Here is a 27,687-nt window from a genome sequence, read left to right on the forward strand (position 1 = left end):
AACCTAAAGTACAATTTGAGTTTAAATTTTTCTACGTTCTTTCCATCTTGTGTAATGATTTACCCTCTTTTCTCCCTCACTCCATATTGACCGCTTGACAAAGAAAACACATCTTTAGAGTCTATTCATCCATGGTGTTCCAAGTCATGATTCTTAAGACCTTATTTTTCCCCGGCAGTGTACAAAAAGCACAAAAGATAGAACTCAGCTTATCGACATTCATTGTCAGTTAAATCTCTTCCCGGACGACAGAAAAAAAAAATCATAGGCCTTTTTTATTAAAGCAAACATAAATCTAAATCCTTATTCAAAATATCAATTGTCAAATTAAGCTCTTCTCTGGATGCATAATGCATGGCTTTTAATTGACTTGATAAGTTTCTATTAAAGAACGGTGGTCTTTTGTTATAAAAGGTTAGTTTTATCATCGCTAACAGCATTCTATTTTATTTTTATACCTTTTATTATACTTGTCTTCGTCATACTTCAATTCACAAAGGTTATTTACAATATCACGTTCCAGTCCTTTTCGAGTGGCTGCAATGCGTAATAATTCAAGTGTGTTTTTCACCTTGACATCTATACGAGCATCCGTAGCGAATCGATCGCTTGTAAACCCTTCACGAATCAACGACTTCATATTACGTTTCGATTGAGGTGTGGATACAACCGCATTACCCGCCTTTAAAAATGTACGATAGAGTTGCCTCCCCTCATGACGACGGAAAGTTGCATATCCCCTTCTTTGTTGCTGAGTAAATTGAGCAATACTACTCAAGCCAAGTGATCTGCCCGTTAAACTAGCACTGGTAGCATGTTTAATCTCTACTTGCACATAATCACCCTTCTTTAATTCATTGGCCCCACTCTCCTGTTGGATAAACACTTTATGACCTCCGTCTGATTTACCACTCACTTTTGTCTCTACCCCGTATTTCGTCTTGGGTCTATCTGAATCAATCAAAACTAACTGTTTCGTACCAATCAACCCTTGGTTTTTAACAGAAGCTTGTGAATGAAACGTATCGACAATTTCCTGAAGACGTCTTGATTTGTCCTTTTCATCCACATCGTCCAGATAACGGCGATGAGCATGTGTCTTCTCTCTCATGCTGTATGCAAACATAAATGCAGTATCATACTTCACTTGTTCCATCAGACGCACGGTATCTCGGTGCTCCTCTTCGGTCTCGCCACAGAATCCTGTGATGAAATCACTACTGATCCATACATCCGGAATAATCCTTCTCATTTCTGCAACAAGGTCCAGGTACGCTTCCCGCGTGTACCCACGACGCATTCTTTCAAGCACACTGTTGCTTCCGGATTGGATGGGCATATGAATGGATTTACACAGATTAGGTCGAGATGCAATCAGGTGTAATAAGTCGGTGGGGAAATCTTTTGGATGAGGCGACGTAAATCGGATACGCATCTAATTTTGGCTTTAAAAAAACAAAACAAAAAAAGGAATGAAGTGCTCATATTACCTCGGGATTGATCAAGCTGACTTTATCTAAAAGCTCGGTAAATCGTCTTCCACCTTCTTTACGTTTATAAATGGTCTTGAAACCATCGTTACTAAGATTGGCACCAGTGTTTTCTCTGGCCATGAAATGCTTGGATTCCGATTCATCTCTGTAAGCTAGTAAAACAAAAACTTGGTCAACAAAAATGGATGATGTTGCTTTTAAAAGTTGTACATTACAATTCACATTTTGACCAAGAACAGTGACTTCTTTCACACCTTGATCGTTTAAATATCTCACCTCGTCCAAGATGGTATCAATGGGTCTACTTCTCTCGTTTCCTCGAGTAAAAGGGACGATACAAAAACTGCACATATTATTACATCCTCGCATGATGGAGACCCAACCCGAGACACTATTAGTATCTAATCGCATAGGCATCACATCCGCATAGGTCTCATCCGCCGAAAGCATGACATTAGCTACACCACCGTCATATTCATCTTCAGCCAGCGAAATTAGATGAGGAATCGATCTATATCCATCTGGACCACAAACAATATCCACAAGTCGATCCTCCTCTAATAACTTGGTCTTGAGTCTTTCTGCCATACACTAAAGTTTTGCATGAATTTTTTTTTCAATACGGATCTTTAAAATATGGGATATTTACACCTAACACACCCACAATGGGTGGATTGTCCACATTGATCTTTGTCTTGTAGTGTCGCAAATACTTGAGTCTATCCCAAATTCTAACCTCTGCATTATCTCGAATAGCGCACTAAACTCAATGAATTAATCGCTCCTGCATAGACATCATTCAAAGATAAAATTACGTTACAGTGACGAGAAATACAACATTGGCTTCATCCAAATTATCCGTGCGTTCAAATCCAGTTTTCGTCATGATGGAATTTAAAATCTCGGTATCATTGACATTCATCTATACTTGACACCCCCCATCATCAATTACTAAAAACAGCTGTCAAAATATATGGGGAAGGGCCGTACCTGACAACCATACACTTCAATATAAAACTTTCGTCCTCGTCCTAACTGCTGTCCTTGAGCCTGAAGGTAAGGAACCTGATCAGGTCTGGCTAATGCCGAATCAACCGGTTTCGCATTAGGTATCTGACGTTGTGCAAGAAAATCTTGTAAAGAAGGCGACCGGCTGTCAAACACAAGTCTTTTCGCTTTGCTCTTGGCCGATTCTGTAACTACCGCTGCTGCATTCGTCGTCAATGGCCTTTTAACAAGAACCACCCTCGCTTTCTCTAAAAGTTGTTTGGACAAAGGTCGAGACATCATGGTGCTCTTTTTCTTAATGTAAGGCTTTTTTTTTTAGTAAAACACAAAGAGAAACCAACCCCGGGGTTGTAAAAAAAAATGAGTAAGGCACACTCACAGTGGCTTAGAAAGATATATGCGTGCCCTTTTCATGCGACAGATTATTCAAACATCAGGATAGTGAACTCATAATATACTGTATCATGCATTTAGTTAAAAGTGAATCATATGTGATGATTTTCTCTGCTTGAGAATATCAGAGTGGGTTAAACTTAACTCTCTCTTGATTTAATGATTTAACAAAAATGTTATATCATATCCTTAACCGTGTTGACAATATAAAGCTCACGCTTGTTATACCATTCCAGACTTTTCTAGAAGATGGTTCACAGGGGAGATAAATCATTTATTTCGAACGATTTGGTTCGATATAATTAAGCAGATTCTTCCAGAATAATCAATCTATGAAGATGACAATCCTCTAATCAAAAATTTTAATCCCATTAATTTCATTAGTATCACACAATAAGCGGTACTTGATCCGCCTCACCTTCTAATCTCAAAGTGTCAAATAGGTGCAAAATGAAAGATCTTGTGTACGCTAACGTTGGAATAGCAATTGGGGGTTGACATAAATTGTATCCCTCCGTAAAAAAAATGTGCCTTGCTAAAGATATGCCCATATATGGTTTTTGATAAATTAAAAGCGTGTTCGCTATTATTTTCCGTACGAATATAAGATGTAGTTTGTAAATTGTGTAGTTGTTATAGGCAAAAAAAACAAGCCAAAAATGTATATCAGCAATGCTATCACTACGATCCCATATGTACACTAATTTATGAACAATGACAAAGAGAAAATATTTACCACAAAAGTAATAATAACACTAAAGTGGCTTTTTCATCAAGACTTTCGGGTTTAAATTTTAAAGTTATGAGAATGATTATCAAAACCTCAGAGAGGGAAAAAAAATTCCTAACCCTTTTCCAAGAATGGGAAACTGTGCCAGCAATACTTCTGCGGAGGGTCCAAGCAACCCCGATGTACAGGCAAATAAAATGATAGACCGACAAATCAAAGCAGACGAAAAGAAGCTACGAACTGAGGTCAAACTTCTACTGCTAGGTATACTTCTTTTGCAGCAAAAGAAAATCATATATTAACCCTGATTCCTCAAAGGTAATGGAGAAAGTGGAAAGTCTACCGTCATTAAGCAAATGAGGTTAATACATGCTTCTGGTTTTGACTCAAGTGAAAGAGAAAGTTTTCGGGTCATTGTGTTTGCAAATATTATGCTGGCCATGCAAATCTTGCTCGAAATCATTGAGCATTTACATATACCATTAGAACATGAGTCAAATAGCGTGAGTTTACGTCCCTTTCTTCGGTAGAACCAAAACGACCTTTGTTTTATTTTACTTACAACTACTTAGGAATATATTCCATTGTTTCAAAATCCACAAGTCTTAAAAAGAAACCAGCCTTACCCAATAAAATATCTTCAGCCGTTAAAATCACTATGGAAAGACGCTGGTATCCAAGCTGCCAAAGAAAAAGGAAATATGTTTGCGTTACACGACAATGCATCCTAGTAATTATTTTTGGTTAGGCACATCTAAAAAGAAAGTTAATTTTTTTTTTTTTAGCTTTTTCGATCAACTCGACAAATTCTGGGAACCAGACTATATTCCATCAGATCAAGATATAATTCGATGTAGAGCTAAAACAACCGGCATTGTAGAGACTATATTTCACATAGGTCCCTTAACCTATCGAATGTTTGATGTGGGTGGACAGAGAAGTGAACGAAAGAAGTGGATACATTGCTTTGAAAACGTCACAGCTATCCTATTTGTTGTAGCCATTAGTGGTTACGATCAATGTTTGATTGAAGATAGAAACTCGAATCAGATGCAGGAAGGCTTAATGCTGTTTGACACCATATGTAACTCCCCTTGGTTCATTAATACCTCCATGATCCTCTTTCTAAACAAGATTGACATCTTTAAGCAAAAGATTCTTGTCTCCCCCGTCTCCAAATGGTTTCCTGATTTCAAAGGAGATGACAGTGATTTTGAACAGACGAGCATGTTTTTCAGAAAACGATTCCAGCGATTAAACCAAAATCCCAGCAAACAAGTGTATGCTCACAACACAGATGCGACTGATACCAAATTACTTCAGCATGTTATGGTTTCTGTATCAGATATTATTCTTAATGATAATATTAATACCCTAATGCTTTAATTATAACATCTGAATTTTATCTACCACTAAACCTCGAAAGACTGGCAAAATACAATCTTGCCCATGATTCAGGTTCGCCTGTTGATTCATTCCATAGCTAACAGTACATCCTTCCTTAGGATTACCTGATAAATAAAGTCGAATCGATTTCTTATCATCTTCTATACGTGACCTTAATATAACCGCTTTACTTTCTATTTCAAATCCAGTTACATCTCCATTGCATTCAAATCTGAAGTGTTCTGGTAAATTAAACTCGAGTTTAATCGAATGGATGGATGCGAACTTTGGAACGTAAACTATCTCTTCATATGTAGCTAATTTAGGTGAAGGTGTCACATCGTCTGTTTTCCCCTTGAGAACTAAATTGGCTGCTCTAGCTAGTCGTTTTCCTAGTATATATAATCCGTCCTTTGACAAATGAACGCGGTCATCTAATCCACAATCAATACTACCGATACATGCTGTATAATTATCCTGCAACTGCCTTTGTTGATCTTGGACTGTCTTCCAGTTCTTGACTGTGTCGACAATATCGACTCTATGTGAACCTAATTGAACAACAACCACGGGTAAATCGGGTCGTGTATCAGCACGGAGCATACATAACCATTGTCGGAATCGATCCCCATAAGATTCTGCATTGTTTATGTCTTCCGTATCAGATTCACCCTGATACCATAAGACACCAGCAATAGCACCCACTTTTTGGATACGGTCCATCATGGCACCATAAAGCGTAGCATTGCGTGTCTCTGTATTTAGCTCGGAAGGCCGCTTCCAATCGTTTAATGTCACACCACCATGAGCACTGGCAATTAAGCCCACCGGAATACCATAGTGTAAACCAAAAGAGGGCCCCAAAGATGCACCGCGATACTTGCAGATATCTGGGTTACGCACTGTGGGATCGGGCAAAGTATGATGCACACTACGTTTCGACAGGGAGAGGCGGTGGGTAGGATCACTAGCAACACGCCATGTCTCTGTAGAGTCAAACAAATGCACATGATCAGGCATCTTTTCGGATTCATCTTTTTTGCCAAACGCTTCTTTGAGAAAGCCATGGCCCCGCATATTGCTTTGGCCGGCCATGACCCAAATATCGCCTACATAAATGTCATGCTTATCTTCCACGGTGTAAGGACCGCCTGTCTTCAATGTGACCTTTTGGCCATCGCTGGAAATAATGACGGTTTCATTGGTAAGCAAATCACGCTGAAGCACTTGAAAGCTAACAATGTCTTGGGCTGCGTATTCTTTCATAAAAGGAGCTACAAAAAAAAAAGCTTACTTTTGCATCGTGTGAGTGTGATAGTTTAGGTTGCACGATAATCCAAATCAGACATACAATGTGGTGAATCTAGATGATGGAGAACATTCTTTACTTGAGATAGATTGTATCTTTTGTTTTAGTTTTATTAGACGGATTAGATACGAATCTTACCTGTAAATATATAAGTCTACCCTTGCGAGCGGTAATAGGATTCTATAGCAAAAGTCCTAATAGGCCACCATTTTCTTCGTTAATTGATACTTATTATGACAGAAAGGGAACAACATGTTTCTGGTTAATTCATTAGTGCATCCTTTTAGTTCATGTGAATTCCGTAGTTCTGGATTAATAATGTGTTGTGATTATACACATTAATTGATAGTAGCCAAGACATTTTTTTTATGCTCTAAAGCTTACCGACTTATCGTATACGATAAACATTATTCTCAGTCTTTCAGATCCGATTGTTAAAATTCAAGTACCCATATAGTAGACACCAATTTCTAATGAACATAAGAAAATCCATCCTATAAATAGAGCACGGAAGGTACATCGCCAGTATGCAAGCAGTTATTGTGTGTAGTTATGCCACAGAGCCGGACCCACTTGGTTATATGAGAGACAGCTCTTTTGATATCAGCATAAGAAACAAGTAATGCCCCAATAACTAACAGTATCTTATATTGTACCTTGGTGAAGTAATTTGACTTTAACACTCTTACTTTCAAACCCACAATTACTCATATGTCTTTATCGACATCTTCATCTACTTGAATAACAAGGAAAGCGACTCAGCGTTTAATTTATTCATGATGATCCTTAAGAATAGTATGGTCGACCTAATTATTATGTGAGTGGTCAACATGTCAGTAGGCGTTATAAAGATATTATCATGAGAGAAAGAAAAAAGGGGGGATGGGTTATTGTCCATAGTCATTAAGATCATTTTTATAGAATTGGAGTATATGTAATTGGTCTTTTACATAAGAAATTAAAGATAAGTAGATATGAAATTTAGAAATAATTGATGGTAATTATTATGGATGGGTATGTAATTAACAGGTGAAATATTTGGCTGGTATGATTTAGTCTTCTTTACTTGACTTTAATTTTTTTTTATTTAGGCGCATAAAAGACGTTTGTCTCTTCATCGTCTGTAACACCATTAACTGTATTAAAAACAGCAATCAAATCGGTAAATTGGGATTGTCAAGTATATAGCACCACAGCTATACACAATATTTTCAAATGGCTAAAACCAATCACAATAGACGGTCAGCATCAAGTTGTAATCGGATTGGGATACAAATGGCACTTTATCAGCAAGATCCAATTTGAATCGATCCCAACTACGGCCATCGTTGAGATCGGGCATCAATCCAGGTACGGTGTACTGTTTCTGATTATGGAAATAATAGATGTTCACACAAGGTCAGAAATATATAGAATAGTTCTAGATAAGGATGGTTTCTTATATATTTATACAACAGAGAAAGTTGATATAGAAAAGGTTTTATTGAGACTGTTCAAAGTAAGTATGTTACTAATCAAAAAAAGATGTTTACAGTATAAGATCTCGAAAATTAATGAATGGTTCTTATTGATTAAGATTTTTTCAAGTCAGTCTTTATAAAAAAAAAGAAGAAAAGAGAAAAAAGAAGGAATAAAAAAACAAAGAAAGGAAGAAAAGAAAAGAAGTAAGAGCAAGTATGGTTCGGTTGTGATAGGCAAAATATCTTAAATTAATCATCCAGGCCTTTACTTAAAATAGAAGCATTTTCGAAAAAATTCCAGAACGCGGTAGTAGTCTATCAGCGTTTCAGTAGTAGCATGTACTGATACTAAAGCATATTTGATGGGGAAAAAATTAAGGAAGGTATACGGGACAATAGCCTCTTTTACAATCACAGGGTCAATTACCCCCAGGTACGTGAATTGGAGCATTACCTATAATACTGAAATAACCTTTCATTTCCGGAAACCCTTCCATGATATCCATATGGTGTCGCTTAGAAATTGAAGATAATGACCACCAGTAGTACCTTCTGTAATATATAATTTATCCTGAGGTGCCTTTCTCTTTGCTTCTCTCTTAATATTTCCAGATTCTCTCGTGCCCCAGTTAGCAACACCGATAGCGGAAATAGCACCAATGACGGTGTGCGAGACTCCCCTAGCTGAAGGCACTAAGACGAACCACAACTACGACTTCTTTTTTATCTCTACCAACTGGGTGGCGGCTAACAACTTTGACGCGTAAGTTGCGTTCTTCCCTCATTAACTCGACCACTCGTGTTTTTTTTTATATGTAGACCGGTAAATGCTGCTGTCAAATTCTCTACTGCGTTCTGAAGCATTATTATCAAAAGAAATCTAACCAGATGAGTTTTATGTCTTTAGTCTAGCTGGCTAACAGGCCTGTTGGATCCAAAAAAAAAGTGTCCAATTGGGGGCGAAGGCACTGTACCTAAAACTGAAACCATGTTGTGCCTGTTCCGAATTCTGACTGAGATAAAACTGGGCACGTTGCACCAACCACGTCTTGTGTAACAACAATGTCGTCATGATTGTCATAATTTTTTTTTTCTTTTTTAGCATTAACAGATTTTAGAATGGCCCCTGTTTTTTTGTCTTTCCTCTCTTTTCTCGTTTAGATTATTTTCAGTCTATTTCACAACTATGTCACCAAAGAATTCGGCTCTAGTAACCGGAGTAATTTCAACACGATCAAGAGTAGCTTTAGCTACGCTCATTACTGTCTCAGTGCTAGGCACTGTCTATTATCGGTCAAAGAACCAACCAAAAAGCCCAAAGACGGGGACGAGCAAAAGACAAAAGAAGAAATATTAAACACAGACGACAACTCACTATACAATGATTTCTTGGCTGCTTTGCCCATGACTAGGGATACATCAACTGACGACTTTTTATCCAATCTCTTTTCAATTAATCCTTCAGACTATATACCAAGTATCATCCCGACCACTTTTGAAGAGTTGCAATCAAAACTGTCTTCCCTTTATCCTAACTTTGAAAGCCAGATCGAGACCATTAAGGAAATGTACAACTCTTTCTGGGAGTTTTTGTCTCTGGAAGACTTTAGAAAAATTGTACAGGAATCTTTGGAAGAGGATGATGATCCAGTCTTACATCCCGAAATAACAATGGATGCTTACGTAAGGGAAGGCCAAGGTTTATCTGACGAAGAAATTGAGTTTACAAGGATAAGAAAATTAAAAATGAGAGCCGCTTTTGCCTTTTTTATCGGCGTCGATGAACACGAAGTGGATATAGAAGATATACCCAATATTGGTGTTGCGTCAAGGTAAGGAATATACTTGAAGTGAAAGTGGAACATCATATTAACTATCTCTCTAATACAGTGGTGGTGGATATAGAGCGATGGTGGGATGTTCAGGTTACCTACACGCTATGAATGAAACAGGTATTCTGGATTGTGTATTATATATGGCAGGTAAAATATTACGTAATAAGCAACTTATCTAAAATAAGAATTTTGTTAAACATTTCTTTTTATTAGGTGTATCCGGTTCCACCTGGGCAATGTCGCAATTCTATAGCCCTTTGACCAACGCTTCCGTCTCTACACTTAAAACCCATCTTTCCAGTCGAATCCATACCCATATTGCCAATTTGTCAAACTTTTTAACGGTTCTAAATGCATCACGCCACAATAGTAAAATCATTTTACATGGTGTCATCCAACGATACTATCAACAGAATGGAAGCATAAGTCTAGTCGATATATTTGGCATGTTACTGGGCGGTACTTTATTATCTAGACGGCTCACAATCACCCCCGCACCTCCAGGCAACGAAACCAACCAACGTTGGTATTACAGTGAGGATATCGAGGAACAGACAACACAAAAGGATTCGGACAGTAAAACGATCCACGAAGATGATGGTGCAGAAGTTAAACCGAGATTACTCAAGAAGAACGAGATCAAATTGTCGAAGCAAAGGGTCTATTTTGAAGATGGATCTTTACCGATGCCCATCTACTGCGCAGTACGTCATGAAATCGAAACGGCAGGTGTCACAAAAGCAGATACTGTATCAAACCAACAGGAAGAAAATGAGGCTGAGAATTTGGATAGTACCAAGAAGGAAAGTGAGGATGATGAGCCCATACAGGAAGAAGAATGCTTGAACGAGGAACCAACACCAGAAACAAAAGATTTGTACCAATGGTTTGAATTTACGCCGTATGATATGGGCAGTGAAGAAATCAATGGTATGTTTTCTTATAGTCTTAGTATTCTAACAATGGCACATTTACTGATGATAATGGTTTTTTTAGCCTGGATTCCTGTGTGGGCATTTGGCAGAAAGTTCCAGGAGGGAAAAAATTTAGAGAAGCTTCCAGAACAAAGTCTGGGTATTTTGATGGGAATGTTTGGCTCTGCATTTGTAGCTAGTCTTGCACATTTCTATCAAGAAATCCGTTTGCTGTTACCCACCTCTGCTGTTCAAAAGGCGGATGAAATGATCAACAGTTACCAATCATCTGTCTCCACCATCCACCCTATTTCCCCCGCCTGTTTTCCTAATCCATTTTACAAGATGGCCACACGAGTACAGACTAAGGATGAAAGCCAAGACAAGGAAGAAATTTTAAGGTCGGAAAGTTTAGTCGAATCAGAACAAATCGGATTGATGGATGCTGGCATGGACAATAACATCCCATTTTATCCATTGCTGCGGAAAGGACGTGACGTAGATATTATTATTTCTCTTGACCTCAGTGCAGATATTCAGGAAACTCCCTTTTTCGATCGTGCTGAAGGTTATGCTAAACGTCGTGGTATTAATGGTTGGCCTGCTGGTGCTGGGTGGCCCAAGAAAGAACCCGGTGAGGAGCAGAGCCCAGACGAAAAGGTCAAGTCCAAATCGAAATATGCGTTGAATACCTGCACCGTTTTCGAATCCAGTTCCTCAGAAACAACGCCTGATAATAATGACACAGCAAGTACAAAGACAACTTATCCCGAGAATACAAATCCAATCACCGTTGTTTATTTTCCTTTGATCGTCAACGAAAATTACGACCCCGAATTTGATCCTCAAAGCGCTGAATTTTGTAGTACGTGGAATTTTGTCTATACCTCAGAACAAGTTGACAAATTACATGAACTGGCTGAAGCAAATATCAAGGATAATTTGGAAAAGGTCCGAAAGGTCGTGAAAGAAACTTGGTTACGAAAAAGAAGCGATAGATTGAAAAAGCAGGATTTATCGAATATTTAAAAATAAAATAAGAGAAAGGGGAGTTTATTATGTACAATATAGAATAAGGGAGTTATTACTATTGATATTTTGTTTAATTTTATCTACTGGGTGAATGTTCCAATTCGTGAAGATGTTCAACTTGTTTAGCAGAGCCTTCGTTTTCGACCTTGCGGATCATTTGAGGGTATAAGTCCCAATCATTTTCATTGGATTCTTGACTCTTCTTCGTTTGTTCAACATTGACACCCGTGAGTTTTTGGTTAACCTTGCCGTTCATGGCATCTCTGTAGCAGGAGGGATGGGTCATAGTATCGATATTCTCGTTCTTGTTGTCAGACATGGTATTAATTTGTGTATTAAGTGTTATAAAGATAAAATTGACCCAAATATGTTTCCCATTTTATATCATCCGTATCTCATTCAACGTCACGGAATGAAAAAATTTAGCATGATTTTTTTTCAATGTCCCCTGTCCTACGCACTCTGAATATGACGTCCTTAGCGTAACCAATATCCTGTCGATCGCCCTCTTCTGTTACACAAAATTACGTCATGCCAACTTTGGATTCGCGTATCAGTGTAATTGTTCATATCGGGCATAGTGAACACAATGCCATTACGTGCTATTTAAAATACCATTTTTCACTGTTATTTTTGTGTCATCGTTCGGGAACTTCAACTCCACCCCAAGTTTGGGAAGGGCGAAGGCACAAATTAGGTTGTTGTTGTTAATTCCACTGTCCACAAATTATGTTGGGTCTGCCAAACGAAATATATCCCATATATTGTTGGTACCATTGGTGCCCCTATTCCTATTATTATGTTTGTCAATTGGAACAAGAGAGGATTTTATTGTTGGTGGCCCAGAGAGGCACTGTTGTGATTCCCGCAAAGATCCCAAATTTAAGTAAAAGTAGTTGGAACAACGTGATGCTTCATAAAAAGGAAATGCGGATGTTTATACTATATTGTCGTTAGCTGTTTGATTTGTTACCTTTGTGTTTCGTTCAATCTCTGTATGTATACTACGTGACTGACTTCTTTTTGTCTTTTTCCTCCGTTTACAAAAATAATTGCGCTTCTTTATGCTTTTTTAATACCCGAAAATAATTTGGTCATCTCCTTATTGTAATACTAAATCCATTACTTAAAATGAAACAAACATTTTACGCTTTTGAGTAATTTTTTTTAATGATGGGATGGTAAATTGCGAGCCTTTGATGCCGGTCACACCTTTCAGTCTATCTTCAGATTTTTGTCTTGGAGGTAGCTCCGCCACACAAATAATGTTCTTTCATGGTTAATCTACACACTTTATTATCTCCATGGTAGCTCGTAAAAGCAGCAGTCTTTGCCTAAATCTAGAGTGCATGCTCTTAATAGCGAAACTACTTCATGCTGATTAAAGTCATTAAACCAACATTATTTCTATTAACAGCAGGCGTCAAAGGATGTTTTCCGCTCAAAAAAGTTAAGCTACATGTGTATCTACCATTTACTGCCTCATTATCGAAAAGGACAATTTTTACTTCTGGAAAATTGTGTAAATCGTTTGAACTATTAAGGAAAAAAGAATTAAACCATGTACTATTTATCAAAAAAGTTGTCAACGTTCATTTGATGAAGCTTTTTTATAAAAAAAAAATATAAAAAGCAGCTAAACCACGGTCATATCTCTTACCGTAAATTGTGTAGCAGATGTCGAAGCAAAATATATTGACATTCATGTTGTTTACTTTATTGTATTTTTCCTGGAAACCGGACATTGAGATTAATGCAAATCTGGATACCACTTCAAAGTGTTTTGCGGTGATATCCCATGAGGTAGTATAGCTTTGGCGCGGGTCTCTATAGGACATTCAATTTTCCTAAGGGACACTAAGGGTGTGCGTAATTGTAATAGATGATCGGATACCTTAACTGATACCAAGATCTCGATATAACATATCATTTTAAGCCAGATGAAAATTTATCACTATAAACATATGGTTATTAAATCTGCGAGTTTTCTAGATTATGTTTAATGTCTCGTTTAGGCTCCACCGTAAAATTTCGGCCCGAGGTTAAGATCAAATGAACGAAAGATAGAAAGAGCACCAACTTAATAGTCTTCCTACGGAAAGCAAGAATTGTTTGTTGATTTATTTTTTCCGTATAAATACCTGTGGAATTAAACACGTGTAAGGATCTTTTATCTGTTTCGTTACTTATTAAAATTATGCTTTATTTCTGTATCGCCGATAAGTCATAAATTTTAATTTATTGATCATTGAGGGTATAATTATATATCCCCACAACAGTCCGATTAAGTATAAATCGTTCAATATGTGTGATATATTTATCAGTAGCCATTGTTTTGATTGTATATTTTCGTTTCCAAGTCTTGAAGGCAGCTAGAACTCCCGATCTTACGATGCGACTACGTGCATTCTAACTATGGTAAAGGAAAAAATTGGCTGTGTATTCTCTCAAGCTATGTGATATTTTTTAACAAGATGACTATTCGTTAGTTATTTACTATAGCCCAGTCTAAAAGCTCAAAGTTATTGAGAAAACTACGATATTAAAATATATTGCAATTAGCCATAAATATATGTTATGGGTGTCGTAATTGGGTACGATTCACTTAAGAATAATTAAGCAAATCGTTTAGATAAATAAATTATGAAATTAAAACAACCTTTGATGTTGCATATCAGCATACGCTTGTATACTGCTATACAACTTATCCTACTACGGGTACGTAGTTCTATATTAAAGATTGCATGATTGGCCTAAATATGATATACGAATGACAGTTGGATACAGAATGCTTTACCACTGAGTTACGATACCACCGATCGAGAAGAGAATCTTCTCAGATTAAATCAAGAATTATAAGAAAGATAAACTTAATACTAATAGTTCTCTCAATGGATTAGCTACCCAGAGAGAGAATAGAACATCTATTAATATAAATGGTTCATTTACTTATATATAGATATAATTATACAGCTGATAAAGTGTATGAATTAATGAATACCTACTTTCTACAACCAAATATACAAATCTCCAAAAGACCTTCCATATTTGGAATCGTATTTTATTCAGTAAAAAAGAGAATGAATAAATGATCAACTATAACTATTATGTTCTGCTGCCAATTACACTTGACAAACAAGTATGCATCTTTTACAGTAACTGTGGCATGATCTGATAAATAGGTGTCTCGTAGCACTATAGATTTAACTGAAAACAAATCTAACGAGTAGTATTCATTTAATCCAAGGCGGGAAACAAAGTACAGATCTATTCCAAAACCAGAACAGTTGACTCATCATTAAACCCCAGGAGAGTTGGGCAATATAAGAAGGATCAATTATTTCATAGCAGCAGAGTTCCTTAAGTTTATTTTTACCTCCAGTAAAGATACACTTTAATCTCATTATTTTTGTCAAATACCACAATGGGATCAAAAAAAAAATCACTTGAACATGACTACCTTTTACTTGATTTAGATCGTCTACTTCCTACAGATAAATTGTAATTGAAACACCGTATCTATATGTCAAAATGTACTTTTATTCATGTTATCCCTCTGATTTTATTTCAGTATCTGTATAGTTACATATTGTAAAGACGCATAAATTAATAACAAACAAGAGCGATTAAGTATATACAATCAAATGAAGGGATCGCAAGGGCCACAAAATTATGAAATGCTTGGCCAAAATATTTTAGTAGTTTTGTTCCTTTTGAAAGTATATTCTGTAAATATGATGTTGTACATACTCATCCTGTTTTTCGTATCACACAAATAAAGAAGATTTGCGCAATACAGTGCATTTTGTTTGTTTTGCTCCTAACCGATCGAACCCTAATTATCAAGACTTTTTGAAAAAGATCGTCCGTTTTTTCGTATACACTCGCCTTAAGTCTAGTTCTTTCTCCCCCCCCCCCCAATTGAACAAAAAATATAATAATTTTATATACACTGACATCAAAGATTGAATTCTCTGGTTTAAATGCTCCTTCTAAACATGTTTTACATATATTGCAGCATAGTTTTAATAGTGATTTTAAAGCTACAGCAAATAGATTATGCTTATTATAAAATAGCTATTAGAGGGAGGGGGTAACAAATGGTAAGATACCCTGACAATCAAAAATATGTGTTAGCTGATCATCCTCCTGACTACCATTACCGGAGCTTTAAATCATGCATATGCATAACACTAAAAAATAAACAAAGAATGTATCGCAATGCACAGTAAGTAGCTCTTTCGCACTAGGGGAAAGAATAATTTTTAATGTTTAAAGTTAAAACATGCAAAGGACTTTTTTTTTTTGAGTATGGGTGCCAAAATATGATAGGTAACAGTTGCATAATGCCTAAATATATTTTTGTATAGAACGCATTATGATTGTATTTGATAAAATAACGATCCATACATAGGATAGGAGTCGGACTCAAAATATATACAAAAGGATCTAAAAATGTTTCAAAGAAAAACAAATAGTGCAGCTCTCTTTCAACAATATATTTTTTGTCGCCTTTATTTTTTTTTTTGTTCCAACAAGCCCGATAATTACACAAATGCGACAATCAACATCTTGCTTTATCATAGCCGTAATAATAGCAATTGCTATTCTTAAAGATGTACACGCAGCTCCTGTGGCCGCCGTAGATTTACAAAAACGTGAAGGAAATTTACTCCATGCATTTAGCTTAGGTCTCGTTGCTGTCAAAGACGGTGTATTCAGTACATTAGACGGAATTCAACACCCCGAACACGGCTCTGGATCACGTAAAGATATTGAGAAGTCAGCAACAGAAGCCGGGCATAATGTGGGCTCGGGAATCGGAACCGCTTTAGGAAACGGTGCTATTTAGTTTTGCGTAACAATTACACTTTCTATTTACACATGATTCCAAAATAAAGTTTCTCTTTGACTTACAACATATAAGCATAAACCATGCCTCCAACCCAATTTTTGCTTTCCGGCAAGATAATTTCGCTTTGATCTGACTAATTTTTGTTTTTACAAAGTCATTTTCGCTCACTTTAGAGTTTGCTTTTGAATCACTCAATTTTCATTGTTTGTTAAAATAGCTCTGTATTGAGGAATTTTGGAAAGCTGTTAACAGAGTGGTTTGCAATACTTTGAATATATTTTTTGCTAACACTTTTGGATGCTGTATGCTAGCTTGCGGAAGAACGTAAGGTACGAAATCATTATTATTCTTCAAAGCGTGGCTTCTTTTTTTTTTCTTTCTTGCTTCTCAATTTTTCGGCTGTCACTGCTCTTCTTTTTCTGTTGGGGCTTTTTGTGTTCACTTCAAAATTCGAGAAATTCGAGAAATACCATTCCATTTGTTGCTAGGTGAAGTCTAAACGCATGTCTCAAAAATGATCTAAAGCTGACAAGAGATCATCTTCATTGTTTAAATCACGTTTAATAAATTGTTGCTTGGTGTACTACGGCTGTCCACCAGTAATATTGTAATCATCTTTTGCTAATGATGTTTTGGTAATGCAACTAACACGTTTTCTGCTACACACATTAGAAATCAAGAATTATCAATTTTTGTTTTCGATGATCATTGAGAACGTTTAGCTATCGCTATTTGATTCTAATTTCATCTCCTGTCTTCAAACTTTTGTTGAGTATCCACGGATACCAGATCCAGCGTTTGATGGCTCCACCATCGAACAAATCATATAAGATCTTTTCTGTAAAATCTAGTTGTGAAAATCTATATGTTTGAATAAGAATGTCTTTATCAGACAAAAGAACTGGGTTTCAGCCCGGACTTCAATATTTCGATCGAAGCAGGCTCCTCTGGTGGTCAGTAAATGTGATCCAGTAATTTAACAGTTTGACTACCACTCCCTGCATTATGGTAAATTAAGCATCAATTTATTATATAAGTTACTGACTATTTTTACCGAGTATTAAGCATTATCGCTGATTATTTTGACTGATTTTTCCTCTTTCGCTTTTACTCATTCTAAACTTCTTTGTATTATAAAGATTGTAATGTTTGGGTGAGCCAACTATACATATTTGGAGATCATAACAGAAACTAAATGTGACTTACAGCAATCTCAGTCAAAATCTGAGATCTCGACCTTGAAGGACTTCATCTTATAGTGAAGACTAGCTTCCACCGTAAAATCCCTTTGTATGTTTAAAAAAGGCGTAATATCATAGCGTTTCTCGAAACAAAAGTCATTATTAACCATTCTTTCACAATATTATTACTTTCCTTCAAATAAAGCCAATACTACACACTTATTTCCGATTTTTAATAACTTTATCTTTTGATTTGGTAGGAGAAGAAAAAAAAATGCTGGAACAAATTTTGTTCACAGATTGGTAAACAAGAACTGCTTTAAATGTCATAATAATTTGATTGTTTATTAATCACCCATAATATTCCTGCCCTTACTTACAGTAGAGACATATTTTCAAATATTCTGGATATAAGCCTACACTATTTGCATATATTTCTATTATAAGAAAGGCTTCAACATTATGGGCAATTAAATAAACAATTGGACACATAAAACAACCAAATCAAAAGATGAGATCACGAGCCAAACTAACTTTGATATTTAATTCCTTTCTTTTATTTTATATAGAGGAAAGTAACTAATATTGTGGAAAGTTAGTGAATAACGACTACTGTTTTTTCAAGAATCTCCAAAAAACGAAAAATATGTATTCCAATCTTTGCAAGGCCAGTCTTCGCCATACAATGTAGACCTCCCAGGTCTGGCTCTCACGCTTTGAGATTACTTCAAGTTATATAAGTACAAATATGATTCTGATCCCGGATATTAACAAAAATCATGTACATGCATAGACATTGTTTCGATCCGGAAGACAAAAATTTGAACATGAATTTGATTTTACATTACGACTAACAAGATATACATGCAGCTTACAAGACGAAACGTTGTAATAGTTCGGATGAAGAAATTCTGCTGGACTACATCAAAATATACAAGGAGAAAAAAGATTACCTGACTCACAAAGACGTGAAATTTTTTGAAAGCGACCTTGCCTATATATATACGAGATTTGCACACAAGAAAGGGCTCGTTTGGATCATTAATGTAGCAGGTATTTACATCATTTAAAAATTGAATTCCTTGCATCCAAGTTGTAACACTTTCCTCTTTAAATTCTTTATTGTATTAATTGAAGCCGGCTTCTTTTTTAAGAGTCATTACACGGGTTTTCTTAAACTAAGAAGTGAAAAGATTAATACTAAGAAGCCACACTTTATTAGAATAAAAGTATTGACTTCGTTTCCCTTCTTCCACAAGCTCGAAATCTTTCCAGAATTCCTCAATATAGAGCCATTTAACTCTTTTAACATCTTTCCAGAATTCCTCAGTACAGAGCTATTTTAACAAACCACAAAAATTGAGTGATTGAAAGGCAAACTCTGAAATGAACAAAAACAAACTTTGGAAGTGATAAAAGCAAAATGAGCCCTTACCGAAATAAAATTTGGCCAATAAAGAAGCAAAAATTGGTCAACTCATGGAATAAAAAATCAGGGGTGTAGGCACTGTAAATTTTAAAAATGATCCTTTTGCACGCTTTACTTGAAAAAACACGATCTGTGAAACGTCACCAAAGTTTAATTAGTCCATTATTTATCTCCAACAACAATCGATCACGCTAACCATAATAGCCTATTTAGTAGTATGCATAGGAAGTATGCAAAATTTATGATTTATGTAGTTTGAACAGTTCTTCCGCCTACTCCGGAAGACTTTTGTTTTTTCAGGTATACTACTATTTTTTGTTTACTCACATCAGTATAATATGTTTCAGATACATCGGTTCTGCTTTTAAAAAGGAAACATGTATGTCACAGTATGACTTATCTTGCATTCTATATTAAGCTATGATGTGATGGTTCACTATGAAAACGATAGAGCCGAAATATGAAATTAGTCATCATTTCCAACCAGCCCACGAAACAATTCATATGATGACTGTGATGATACGACTACCTAATTTCAGATTAGTTGTAGTTATGATTGCAAACAATACTTCGAATATGGCATTATACTAGCGCTTAGGGAAATCCACGTCCCACAAAAGACCCATTTATAGAAACTGCATGTAAATAGCCGGAAGGATGATCAATCGTTTTCTTCCTAAGATAAATTGTAGTCTTGCTGTCGGCCCACAGCTACTAGAGATATGTGACATGCATAGATAAACGCCCCAACATTTTTCTATATTAATGCAAGCATACCGCCTGCATCAATTGATGCGAAAACCGAGAACCTTAAAAAGGATTGAATATTGCATTAAATACAAGTTCCTTCTTCTTTTTGATAAACCATAAATGTGTGATAAAATTTTAACTAAAGGCGAAACTGTAAGTATGCTAATTTTGTCAGAGACAACAAAGTATAAATGACCCAGAACTTTCATGCTGACGTTGAGTTTAGGAGACTAAGGTGGTTCTCATCAAAAAATATAAGTACACTCGACATCTTGTATTGAATAAACCAAGAGATCTCAACTGTATATGGATTAAAAACGTTTCTATCTTATACCCATATCTTAAGGTAAAGCAGTGTTTAAAAGGTAAAAAAAAAAAATCTTATTCAATGAAATATAGGTATGGGAAAAATCTACTGAGGCCAGGTTAATTACTATCAGCGGTGGAGGCAGCAAGCGTAAAATATTTTCTGCCGGTGGTGATATAAAAAGTAAGCATACAACATGGAAGCCAGTAACCATAATTTATACAATTAAACGCTTTGTAGGCATAGCTGGACTCCTTGCCAAAGAAGAGCCAAGTGCAACAGATGAGATAATAAATAACTTGGGAAAATTCTACGAGCTTTTACAGTTCATTGGGACCATGAAAACACCTATCATAGCTGTTATGGACGGAATTATAAGTAAAAAAAAAAAAAAAATTAGAAAAAGAAAGTCATCAGTATAATCTGTTACGCTCACACAACTTTAAATCTTTAGTGGGCGCAGGTTCAGGTTTGATTGGTCAACTTCCATTCAAAATTGCCACGGAGAATACGGTGTATGCTATGCCAGAGACCGCTATTGGATCATTTACTGATTCCAGCACAACATTTACTTTATCCCGTTTTGACGGCAACTTAGGCTTATATTTGGGTTTAACGGGCAGTCGATTTTACGCAGAAGATGTAGTGTATGTTACACATACTGATCACTTTTTTTAACAAATTGATTGACTGTATCGTAGATTTTGTGGACTTGCTTCACATTTTGTCCACTCTTCGAATCTGGATGCTATGAATGCAAAGCTGGCTGAGCTCAGTCATCCCACGCTTGATTTGATCAACAACATCATTCAAGAATTTTCAGTAAAAGCAGACCACATACCTTCCAAATACAGTCTTTTTGGGGAAAAACTAAATATTATCGACAGGTAGGTTTCTATTTGTGTGTGCATACAGGTGTGTAACTCAGCGTATCTCCTAACGTTTGTTAAACAGATGTTTTAACTTTAACACCGTGGAAGAGATCGTCCAATCCTTGATCAAAGACGGCTCCAAATTTGCTCTAGGCTGTGTCAAATCGATTTTACGAGGATCCCCTACAAGTTTAAAAGTCATGATGGAGAGCCTCCGACGAGCGGAAAATCTATCTTACAACGAATGCATTCGGATGGAGTTCCGATTATGGCAGAGGATGCCTGTAAGTATGATGAGACCCGGTGCATAAAAATATCATCACCCTGTCCTTCCTAAAATAACTCTATTTTTAGTATACGCATGATTTAAAGGAAGGTATGGTTGGACATGTAGCTGGGAAAAGAGTTTGTACATGGATTCCTGATAAGTTGGAGGACATTGATGTGGAGGATGATATAAGGGTGAACCTTTTCGACGCACTTGAGACTCATCAGCTTAACTTTGCAACAGAAACAGATTTTTATGTTAATCCTCATGGAAGATACAGCTTACCGTTACAAACCGAAATAGATGACGTTATAAGCAGGTATAGTTTTCAAAACAGCGAAGACATCATAGCCTGGTTTGAAGTTAGTCGACCCGGAAAGTTTGGCGTTCGACAAAAAGTAGAGGATTACCTTAAAAGACAGAAGTAAGCCGCCTATTTATCTTACCAGATCAAAGAGTATTAATATATATAAAATATATAAACTGTTATTTCTTTTAGGGGCGAAACTGTGTTTGAAAAGGCAATAGCAAAATTTTAAATACATTCAATAAAACTTTAGTGTATGCGTGTGTGTGCACGTGTGTGGTTCCATTTAATTATGTTTCTTTGTAGAGATTAACTTTTTCAATCTACTTGACTATTTATTTCAGCTTCCCCAGCCTTTCTCTCCAACTCTTCTGCAATACGGTCAATTTTTCTAAATTGCCACTTCCAAGAAGCATTGTACAAGAATGGTCTCAAATCAAATCTGTTATCATCTGTGCTATAGGCTTCAGCATGATAAGCGGGAGTTAATGTCGTAAGCTTATGTCGGTTGATGGAATAATAAAAGAAAAAACGCTTCACTTTGGTGGCAACTTCAGTAGGGGGCATATCATCACCCCATTCATGTACCAACTTGGAGAACATAGAATATGGACCACACCGATCAATTTTACGGAGACGACCATAACGAGAAAGATCATCGTAAGACATGCCCATATCAGCCTCATCCGATTGAACATAGTTTTCTGTGATGGGCTCTAATTCTGCGGTTGGCACAGCATCTAAGAACTCTCCCAGAATAGGCATGTCAAACTTCCTTTCAGCATACGCGATAAACCGTTTGAGGTCGTGTTTGGATATGGCGCCAATGGGGTTGATATCAGCACTGCTACAATCATACTTTGTAAGATATCCTCTTAAACTCTCGTCAACATTAGCACTACCAAGAACTAGCAAACTTCCGCTGACGTTGCGACACCAAGGCAATAATTGTGCGAAAAGATAGGCCAGTAACATACGCAGACGTGCCTGAATATTTTGAAGCGCCAGATTCTCCGTATCAGATCCACCATGCACCCTGTATTTGGGAGTTTTTCCGGTGATCAATCTAAAAAGTGAATGGATGGATGTAACAACAGTGTCCATATTCAAATCCGTATGGTAACTCCCGATGACCTCAGCCAAATCCTTTGCACGCTTACGAGTTTCGGTACTTGAGTTCGATGTACCCATGTAGCACGTGTAAAAAATGCGACCGGCAAATTCACGAGGGTCTGTAGGCGTATATGTCTCTCCCTCGCCAGCTAAACGACGAGCATCTTCTAAGACGTGTTTGTTACCTTCGGAAGCCTCTTTTACAACTAAGCGACACATAGAGGCAACTATACTGGCAGTGGCACAGCTGTCAATACCGCCACTCAAGGGCAAAAAGTAACCGGCGGTCTTAGATCGACGCAAGTAATCCCATAGCCAACAGGCAGGACCCAAAGCAATTTCTTCTTCTGGGCTATGATAAAACGGAGCACGGGGTTTGGTGGGGCGGATGTGAATGTTATCCTCAATATAACTGTGTGTAAGAGCCATCTTGACTTCTTCGCGTTGGTAGGCGGGGGTAGCTTCCGCTTGCATACCACGGCTAACCATACGAGCACGATAAGAGCGAACATCTTCCAAATCAACAGTAGCAGTAATAACCTCTACATCTCTAAGGGAGAATTGAGATCCCTGGGAAATAATCTCACCATTCATGACAATCATAGCACAGCCGTCATAATAAAGACGATCGCCATCACAACCTTGTTGATTGGCATAGAGATAGATACCGCCCACCTTTTGTGTGGCAGCTTTCATTAAATCTATACGAGTATTCAGCTTACGTAATTCATGATGGCTTCCACTACTGTTTGTAAAAATTTCTACACCATCCAAACCCATTGCAATGTGGGGACTAGCAGGAGTAAATAACTCTTCACATGTTTCACAACCAATGCAAGTGTCCAAAGTACTTATGACGCAATCGCCAAAAGGTACCAATGTCTATGAAATATGAGTACACGAGTCAACCAATAATAATACGATCGCTAACCTGGTTTGTAATCTTAGAAATCATGCGAGGTAAATAGTACTGCTCAACCTTTCTTGTAGTCCAGGGAGTGAAAAAGCGTAACTCACGATAATTGCCATCATTGGCCAAGAAAATCTTGGGGCGGATTAAAACAATTTTACCATCAGCAATGATAACACGACAATTGTATTTAACAGATTTGTGCATGACAGGCCTATATTCCGGCTCGTCAATCTTTTCCTTCCATTTATCACCTAAGTTATTAAACACTTACATTCCAATATCTAAAATCATGTCCTTTGCCTCATCACTCTTTAAAATCTCAGCAAGCACTTCCCAAGAATGCAGATAAGTATCACCTTTTCTTAGAACAACGGTTAATAACATTATTCAACCAATTTTATGTGTTATCCTGTTACCTTCCAAGAAATGGTCTTGACAACCATAGCCACTACAAAATGATATCACATTCAATTACTGAAATGTCATTGCAAGTGAATGTTCTGGTTACTTACGTTACTTCAAGTTCAGGACCAACACGTAATTTAGCGCCTTTTTCTTTAGCAAGCCTAATACTTTCCAATATACGTTCGAGGTTGCCATCGAAATCCATTGCCCATTGGTTGAGCGAACAAGTCGCCAATGTAATACTATGTATATAATTGACATTAGAGCAATGCACAAGATTTGATCGGGCTTAGTTATAGTTACAGGTGGCCCATTGTTATAAACTGAAAATAAAAAGAACTTTCTGACGGGGTTGGGTCTAAGAAAAAGATGCGCTAGTTAAAAAATAACCCAGTAGATACACAAAATTGTTTGAGCTTAATTTTATTCATAGGATATTATGGACGCCAGACATGAACAATTCCTTCGGCTCCAGCGACACCAGCAGCAACAGTCATAGATTCTTCATCCACAGCAATACTCGTTACACAGCTAGATGTCTGATATGTTTTGATCAATCGGGTTTCGCCTTCGATTCCCCAAATTTTAACGGTAGAATCACCACCACCAGTAATGATAGTGCGGCTATCCGATGTCCAATACAGACCACCAATACCCATACTGGAGTCAGGGGCAATCAAAGACTGATCAATTAAAGTCTCTACAATGACATATTAGTACTGATAAAACTATTGCATGGTGACACTTACGATCATGGCATAGTTTGTGAAGAGGTCTTTTGTTATTTCTTACGTCAAACACAAGTACCTCGCTTTTCTCCTTGTCAGCGTTCCCGGAAGCAACATAGGTTTCACAGGGACTGATTGCAACAACATTCACATCGGGGTGACCAGAGTAAAATTTATGTGCTATGCGTCTATTGTTGCAGTCGTGCATATGGATAAATTTGTCACCCGACATGTTGTCATAATTATTATAATTTCCCGAAACAACAAATCTACCAGAGGACGAAATGGCCAAGGCACAAACAGATCCTTTCATTGAATCAAATTTCATAACAGGGTTACAAGTGTTTGTATCAAAAACCTCAATCTAAGCAACCCAATTAATTTATAAATCTTTTTTTTTTAAAGCAGAATCAACTTACGTATCCTGTGTGCTCATTACTTTCATTTTTGATACCCAGGAACAACATATTGGCAGTTTTATGATGACCAAATTCAATGCATTCAACAGACGGATTTTTGTAAAAACGAGTATTTAATTCACAAATAAAACCTTCTCCAGTTTTACCATTTGCACCGATTTTCCAAATAGTTGCTGTTCCATCATTGGAACATGTCGCCAGGACGTTATCATTGGATGATAAATCCACAGCCATTTGGTTAATAGGCTTACAATGATATTCTGTGTAACAATAAATTTAAAATATGCACATATTTAACAGATTTACTATATATTTACGCAGTGTAGAAACCAATCGGCCAGTACTCGCTCTCCAAATGTTAGCACTACCATCATGTGATGCAGAATAAATTAAACTCTTATCTTTGGACATTTTAACATCCGTTACAGTCCTCCAAATGGCTACATATAAAGTAAGTCTTAAAGATTCCATAATAACAATTTCAACTTACTTGCGTTAGTTCTTGGATCCTCGGTTTTGTGACCTTTTAAAATTAATGTATGATCTAGTTCGGAATCCCAAAGTCTTAGGTTTCCTGGCATGTTGTATTGCTCATGCTCATCACATAAGGAACCAGACACAACACGGATACCTCCTCCATGCTTGAAAATAGCCAAAGAAATAGCATCACCACTTCCTTCGGAAATTGTACTCTCTCGATTCATGTTACCCAGTAGCGTATTTCCCATTGAATTATAATTTATTATACCAGTTCGCCGTCTTTTCATCAACATTTGATTTAAAGATCTATTGCGAGGTTTATCTATAACAAAATTTAAATGGACATCACAGTCAAACGTTTTCTTTATAATTTTACCTGGACGACGAGCAATCACAATGGTTTTGTTGTATAATTGACTATTTCCTTCCATGTAGTCTGACCAAAAACATTTACAATCTATATGACTTCTACCTGGTAAAAGAGCTGAAACATATTGCCAAAAGTCGACCAATTCTCTCCCAGATTTACTCTTTTTGTAGTTTTGTTTCGTGACAGCGTTTTTAAGAATTTCGACTTCTTGCTCGTTGAATGGAATATGCAATACATCTCCTGCATCAAGCTGGGCCCAATCCTCCCAAGTGGAGTTATACCATACGCGATTGGGTACATAAGGCCTATTTGAGGTGCTGTGTTCAGGCTTCTTGTTACTAGATGTATCGCGAGACCGGCGCGACACTCGTATTTCGTTTTTATTTTGTGACGTTTCAATGTCCGATACTGATTCCAAATATAATTCGATGGTACGCAAACGCGTAGCAAGATCCATATTTTGTGGTATATTGGTTTCCACTGTAGTGGGTGGTTCCATCTACACAAAACAAATTTTAGTAACACAATAATATAATAATCAGCTAGCCATGCACTTACATCGGGTTGGCTCATTGGATCAGATAGTGGAGACATTGGTGGTGAGAGAGTTACCTCGGATGTTGAAATGATCATGTCGAAAAAACATTCGTCACTTGAATAATCTTCTTCCATAGCCTGTGATAGTTCCGAAACATTGTCAGTGGATACTATAGTTGTATCTTCCGTTTCTGTGTGAACTATGATATGTGTTGATCCAATTATATTGTCGCTTTCCTTTATTTCATTCTTTACGGGTTGATCTTGGATCTGCGGACCCCCAAATACGTTATCAAAAGTGGATTTGATCTCCTGAACAAAGGTATTCATATGATTCAAGCCATTCATGTTTAGGTCAGGTATGACGCCCGTACCTTGGGTATGTATTTTGCAATTGGTATTGGGGATAATATCTACATCACAGTCATTGCCAATAGCCACAGGATTAAGAGTGGTCACGTGTTTATCAGTTAAAGCATTTTCCACCGCCGCAGGATTGGTATTCATCTCAGCATCTATATTGGTATGTTCCGCGTTTACATTATTGGCGTCCTGGGTGTTACCTGTAGTGTCTGTATTGCTGATTAAAGGACTGGTACTGATATCTCCGCTTCCTAGGTCTTCATCCGAATCTGACAATAAGGCAATAGGATCGTTTGCGTTCCCAGGTAAAGTTCTCTCACGCTTTCTCTTGTTGGACCGTTTTGGGACGGGCATAGGTGGAATGACAGTCCTTACGGACACGTCCTCTTCGTCACTGTCACTTATTATAATCACACTCTTGGTTCTCTCCTTAACAATGTATTTGAACTGATCATTATTCGACATTGCTATTTAGATTTTTAAAAAAAGTAAGGATGTTCAATCAAGATTGAAAAAAAAATTCGAAAAATTTATTTTTTTAACACCCTTTTTTAACAGATATTAATCGGAGTTACAGGTGGTAAATAGCTTCGCCGTATGAGTACGCGTTTCTGTTCTGATTGGTTCGACCAAATAAACAAGGACTGCTTTTCCTCGTCACATGCGAGTATTTAAAACTCACCTGCAACTATCTGACACCATTTGAATACCTCAAACTGCTCTCTTTCATCCCGGGGAGGAACATCGTAAAACCCGTGAAAAAAGTAAGAATATAGCTGTAACAATTTTATAGGCCAGGAAAAGCGCTAGGCAAATGAAATCGGATCTGC

At 37.0% G+C, this 27,687-nt stretch overlaps 10 protein-coding genes across 10 annotated transcripts; 4 read left to right on the forward strand and 6 right to left on the reverse strand.

Annotated features, from left to right (window-relative positions):
* Positions 1–73: 73 nt before the first annotated feature.
* Positions 74–2,905, reverse strand: EV154DRAFT_509760 (uncharacterized protein). Its single transcript, XM_051601633.1, has 7 exons — positions 2,484–2,905; positions 2,314–2,415; positions 2,143–2,253; positions 1,709–2,084; positions 1,491–1,645; positions 459–1,435; positions 74–399 (listed from the first exon to the last, which is right to left on the reverse strand). Exons 1-7 carry the CDS (start codon positions 2,781–2,783, stop codon positions 279–281), a joined length of 2,142 nt encoding a protein of 713 aa, XP_051457440.1. The 5' UTR covers positions 2,784–2,905; the 3' UTR covers positions 74–278.
* A 711-nt stretch (positions 2,906–3,616) lies between these two features.
* EV154DRAFT_509764 (uncharacterized protein) lies at positions 3,617–4,128 on the reverse strand. Its single transcript, XM_051601634.1, has one exon. The coding sequence runs from the start codon at positions 3,917–3,919 to the stop codon at positions 3,710–3,712; it is 210 nt and encodes a 69-aa protein (XP_051457441.1). The 5' UTR covers positions 3,920–4,128; the 3' UTR covers positions 3,617–3,709.
* On the forward strand, positions 4,065–5,010 carry EV154DRAFT_421135 (guanine nucleotide binding protein, alpha subunit; the record flags this gene model as incomplete). Its single annotated transcript, XM_051595998.1, has 3 exons — positions 4,065–4,127; positions 4,197–4,354; positions 4,410–5,010. 3 exons carry the CDS (start codon positions 4,065–4,067, stop codon positions 5,008–5,010), a joined length of 822 nt encoding a protein of 273 aa, XP_051457442.1.
* A 16-nt stretch (positions 5,011–5,026) lies between these two features.
* EV154DRAFT_481676 (SGNH hydrolase-type esterase domain-containing protein) lies at positions 5,027–6,727 on the reverse strand (the record flags this gene model as incomplete). Its single annotated transcript, XM_051598415.1, has 5 exons — positions 5,027–5,088; positions 5,136–6,284; positions 6,362–6,392; positions 6,458–6,499; positions 6,704–6,727. 5 exons carry the CDS (start codon positions 6,725–6,727, stop codon positions 5,027–5,029), a joined length of 1,308 nt encoding a protein of 435 aa, XP_051457443.1.
* Positions 6,728–7,691: 964 nt separating this feature from the next.
* Positions 7,692–11,961, forward strand: EV154DRAFT_551889 (acyl transferase/acyl hydrolase/lysophospholipase; the record flags this gene model as incomplete). Its single annotated transcript, XM_051605017.1, has 5 exons — positions 7,692–7,817; positions 8,941–9,611; positions 9,670–9,761; positions 9,828–10,544; positions 10,611–11,961. 5 exons carry the CDS (start codon positions 7,692–7,694, stop codon positions 11,555–11,557), a joined length of 2,553 nt encoding a protein of 850 aa, XP_051457444.1. The 3' UTR covers positions 11,558–11,961.
* EV154DRAFT_233991 (uncharacterized protein) lies at positions 11,598–12,011 on the reverse strand. Its single transcript, XM_051594513.1, has one exon. The coding sequence runs from the start codon at positions 11,877–11,879 to the stop codon at positions 11,637–11,639; it is 243 nt and encodes an 80-aa protein (XP_051457445.1). The 5' UTR covers positions 11,880–12,011; the 3' UTR covers positions 11,598–11,636.
* A 4,062-nt stretch (positions 12,012–16,073) lies between these two features.
* EV154DRAFT_509772 (uncharacterized protein) lies at positions 16,074–16,489 on the forward strand. Its single transcript, XM_051601635.1, has one exon. The coding sequence runs from the start codon at positions 16,116–16,118 to the stop codon at positions 16,410–16,412; it is 297 nt and encodes a 98-aa protein (XP_051457446.1). The 5' UTR covers positions 16,074–16,115; the 3' UTR covers positions 16,413–16,489.
* A 3,406-nt stretch (positions 16,490–19,895) lies between these two features.
* EV154DRAFT_481680 (ClpP/crotonase-like domain-containing protein) lies at positions 19,896–21,761 on the forward strand (the record flags this gene model as incomplete). Its single annotated transcript, XM_051598416.1, has 8 exons — positions 19,896–19,928; positions 20,175–20,265; positions 20,323–20,460; positions 20,537–20,729; positions 20,784–20,969; positions 21,037–21,238; positions 21,327–21,646; positions 21,722–21,761. The coding sequence occupies 8 exons, from the start codon at positions 19,896–19,898 to the stop codon at positions 21,759–21,761; spliced, it is 1,203 nt and encodes a 400-aa protein (XP_051457447.1).
* A 59-nt stretch (positions 21,762–21,820) lies between these two features.
* On the reverse strand, positions 21,821–24,323 carry EV154DRAFT_543881 (uncharacterized protein). Its single transcript, XM_051604572.1, has 6 exons — positions 24,264–24,323; positions 24,068–24,202; positions 23,972–24,003; positions 23,827–23,911; positions 23,574–23,766; positions 21,821–23,524 (listed from the first exon to the last, which is right to left on the reverse strand). The coding sequence occupies exons 1-6, from the start codon at positions 24,272–24,274 to the stop codon at positions 21,848–21,850; spliced, it is 2,133 nt and encodes a 710-aa protein (XP_051457448.1). The 5' UTR covers positions 24,275–24,323; the 3' UTR covers positions 21,821–21,847.
* A 7-nt stretch (positions 24,324–24,330) lies between these two features.
* Positions 24,331–27,366, reverse strand: EV154DRAFT_509786 (WD40-repeat-containing domain protein). The gene is made up of 7 exons (XM_051601636.1): positions 26,516–27,366; positions 25,964–26,456; positions 25,598–25,909; positions 25,425–25,547; positions 25,108–25,367; positions 24,710–25,052; positions 24,331–24,660 (listed from the first exon to the last, which is right to left on the reverse strand). Exons 1-7 carry the CDS (start codon positions 27,320–27,322, stop codon positions 24,398–24,400), a joined length of 2,601 nt encoding a protein of 866 aa, XP_051457449.1. The 5' UTR covers positions 27,323–27,366; the 3' UTR covers positions 24,331–24,397.
* Between the last annotated feature and the right edge of the window lie 321 nt (positions 27,367–27,687).

This window comes from Mucor mucedo (assembly GCF_025094135.1).
Source record: "Mucor mucedo strain NRRL 3635 chromosome Unknown EV154scaffold_48, whole genome shotgun sequence".
NCBI classification, from domain to species: Eukaryota; Fungi; Mucoromycota; class Mucoromycetes; order Mucorales; family Mucoraceae; genus Mucor; species Mucor mucedo.

What these genes read in the sequence shown, in the direction of transcription:
- EV154DRAFT_509760 (XM_051601633.1), bottom strand. Translation starts at nt 2,783, where the DNA reads ATGATGTCTCGACCTTTGTCCAAACAACTTTTAGAGAAAGCGAGGGTG. An exon ending in CCATTGTGGGTGTGTTAGGT is followed by an intron (nt 2,085 to 2,142) that starts GTAAATATCCCA and finishes GCAAAACTTTAG; the next exon opens with TGTATGGCAGAAAGACTCAA. An exon ending in GAAGACAAGTATAATAAAAG is followed by an intron (nt 400 to 458) that starts GTATAAAAATAA and finishes TTATAACAAAAG; the next exon opens with ACCACCGTTCTTTAATAGAA.
- EV154DRAFT_509764 (XM_051601634.1), bottom strand. Translation starts at nt 3,919, where the DNA reads ATGATTTTCTTTTGCTGCAAAAGAAGTATACCTAGCAGTAGAAGTTTG.
- EV154DRAFT_233991 (XM_051594513.1), bottom strand. Translation starts at nt 11,879, where the DNA reads ATGTCTGACAACAAGAACGAGAATATCGATACTATGACCCATCCCTCC.
- EV154DRAFT_509772 (XM_051601635.1), top strand. Translation starts at nt 16,116, where the DNA reads ATGCGACAATCAACATCTTGCTTTATCATAGCCGTAATAATAGCAATT.
- EV154DRAFT_543881 (XM_051604572.1), bottom strand. An exon ending in TCAAGACCATTTCTTGGAAG is followed by an intron (nt 23,912 to 23,971) that starts GTAACAGGATAA and finishes TTCTAAGAAAAG; the next exon opens with GTGATACTTATCTGCATTCT. An exon ending in TTTCTAAGATTACAAACCAG is followed by an intron (nt 23,525 to 23,573) that starts GTTAGCGATCGT and finishes CATATTTCATAG; the next exon opens with ACATTGGTACCTTTTGGCGA.
- EV154DRAFT_509786 (XM_051601636.1), bottom strand. Translation starts at nt 27,322, where the DNA reads ATGTCGAATAATGATCAGTTCAAATACATTGTTAAGGAGAGAACCAAG. An exon ending in GGATCCAAGAACTAACGCAA is followed by an intron (nt 25,548 to 25,597) that starts GTAAGTTGAAAT and finishes CTTTATATGTAG; the next exon opens with CCATTTGGAGGACTGTAACG. An exon ending in CCGATTGGTTTCTACACTGC is followed by an intron (nt 25,368 to 25,424) that starts GTAAATATATAG and finishes ATTGTTACACAG; the next exon opens with AATATCATTGTAAGCCTATT.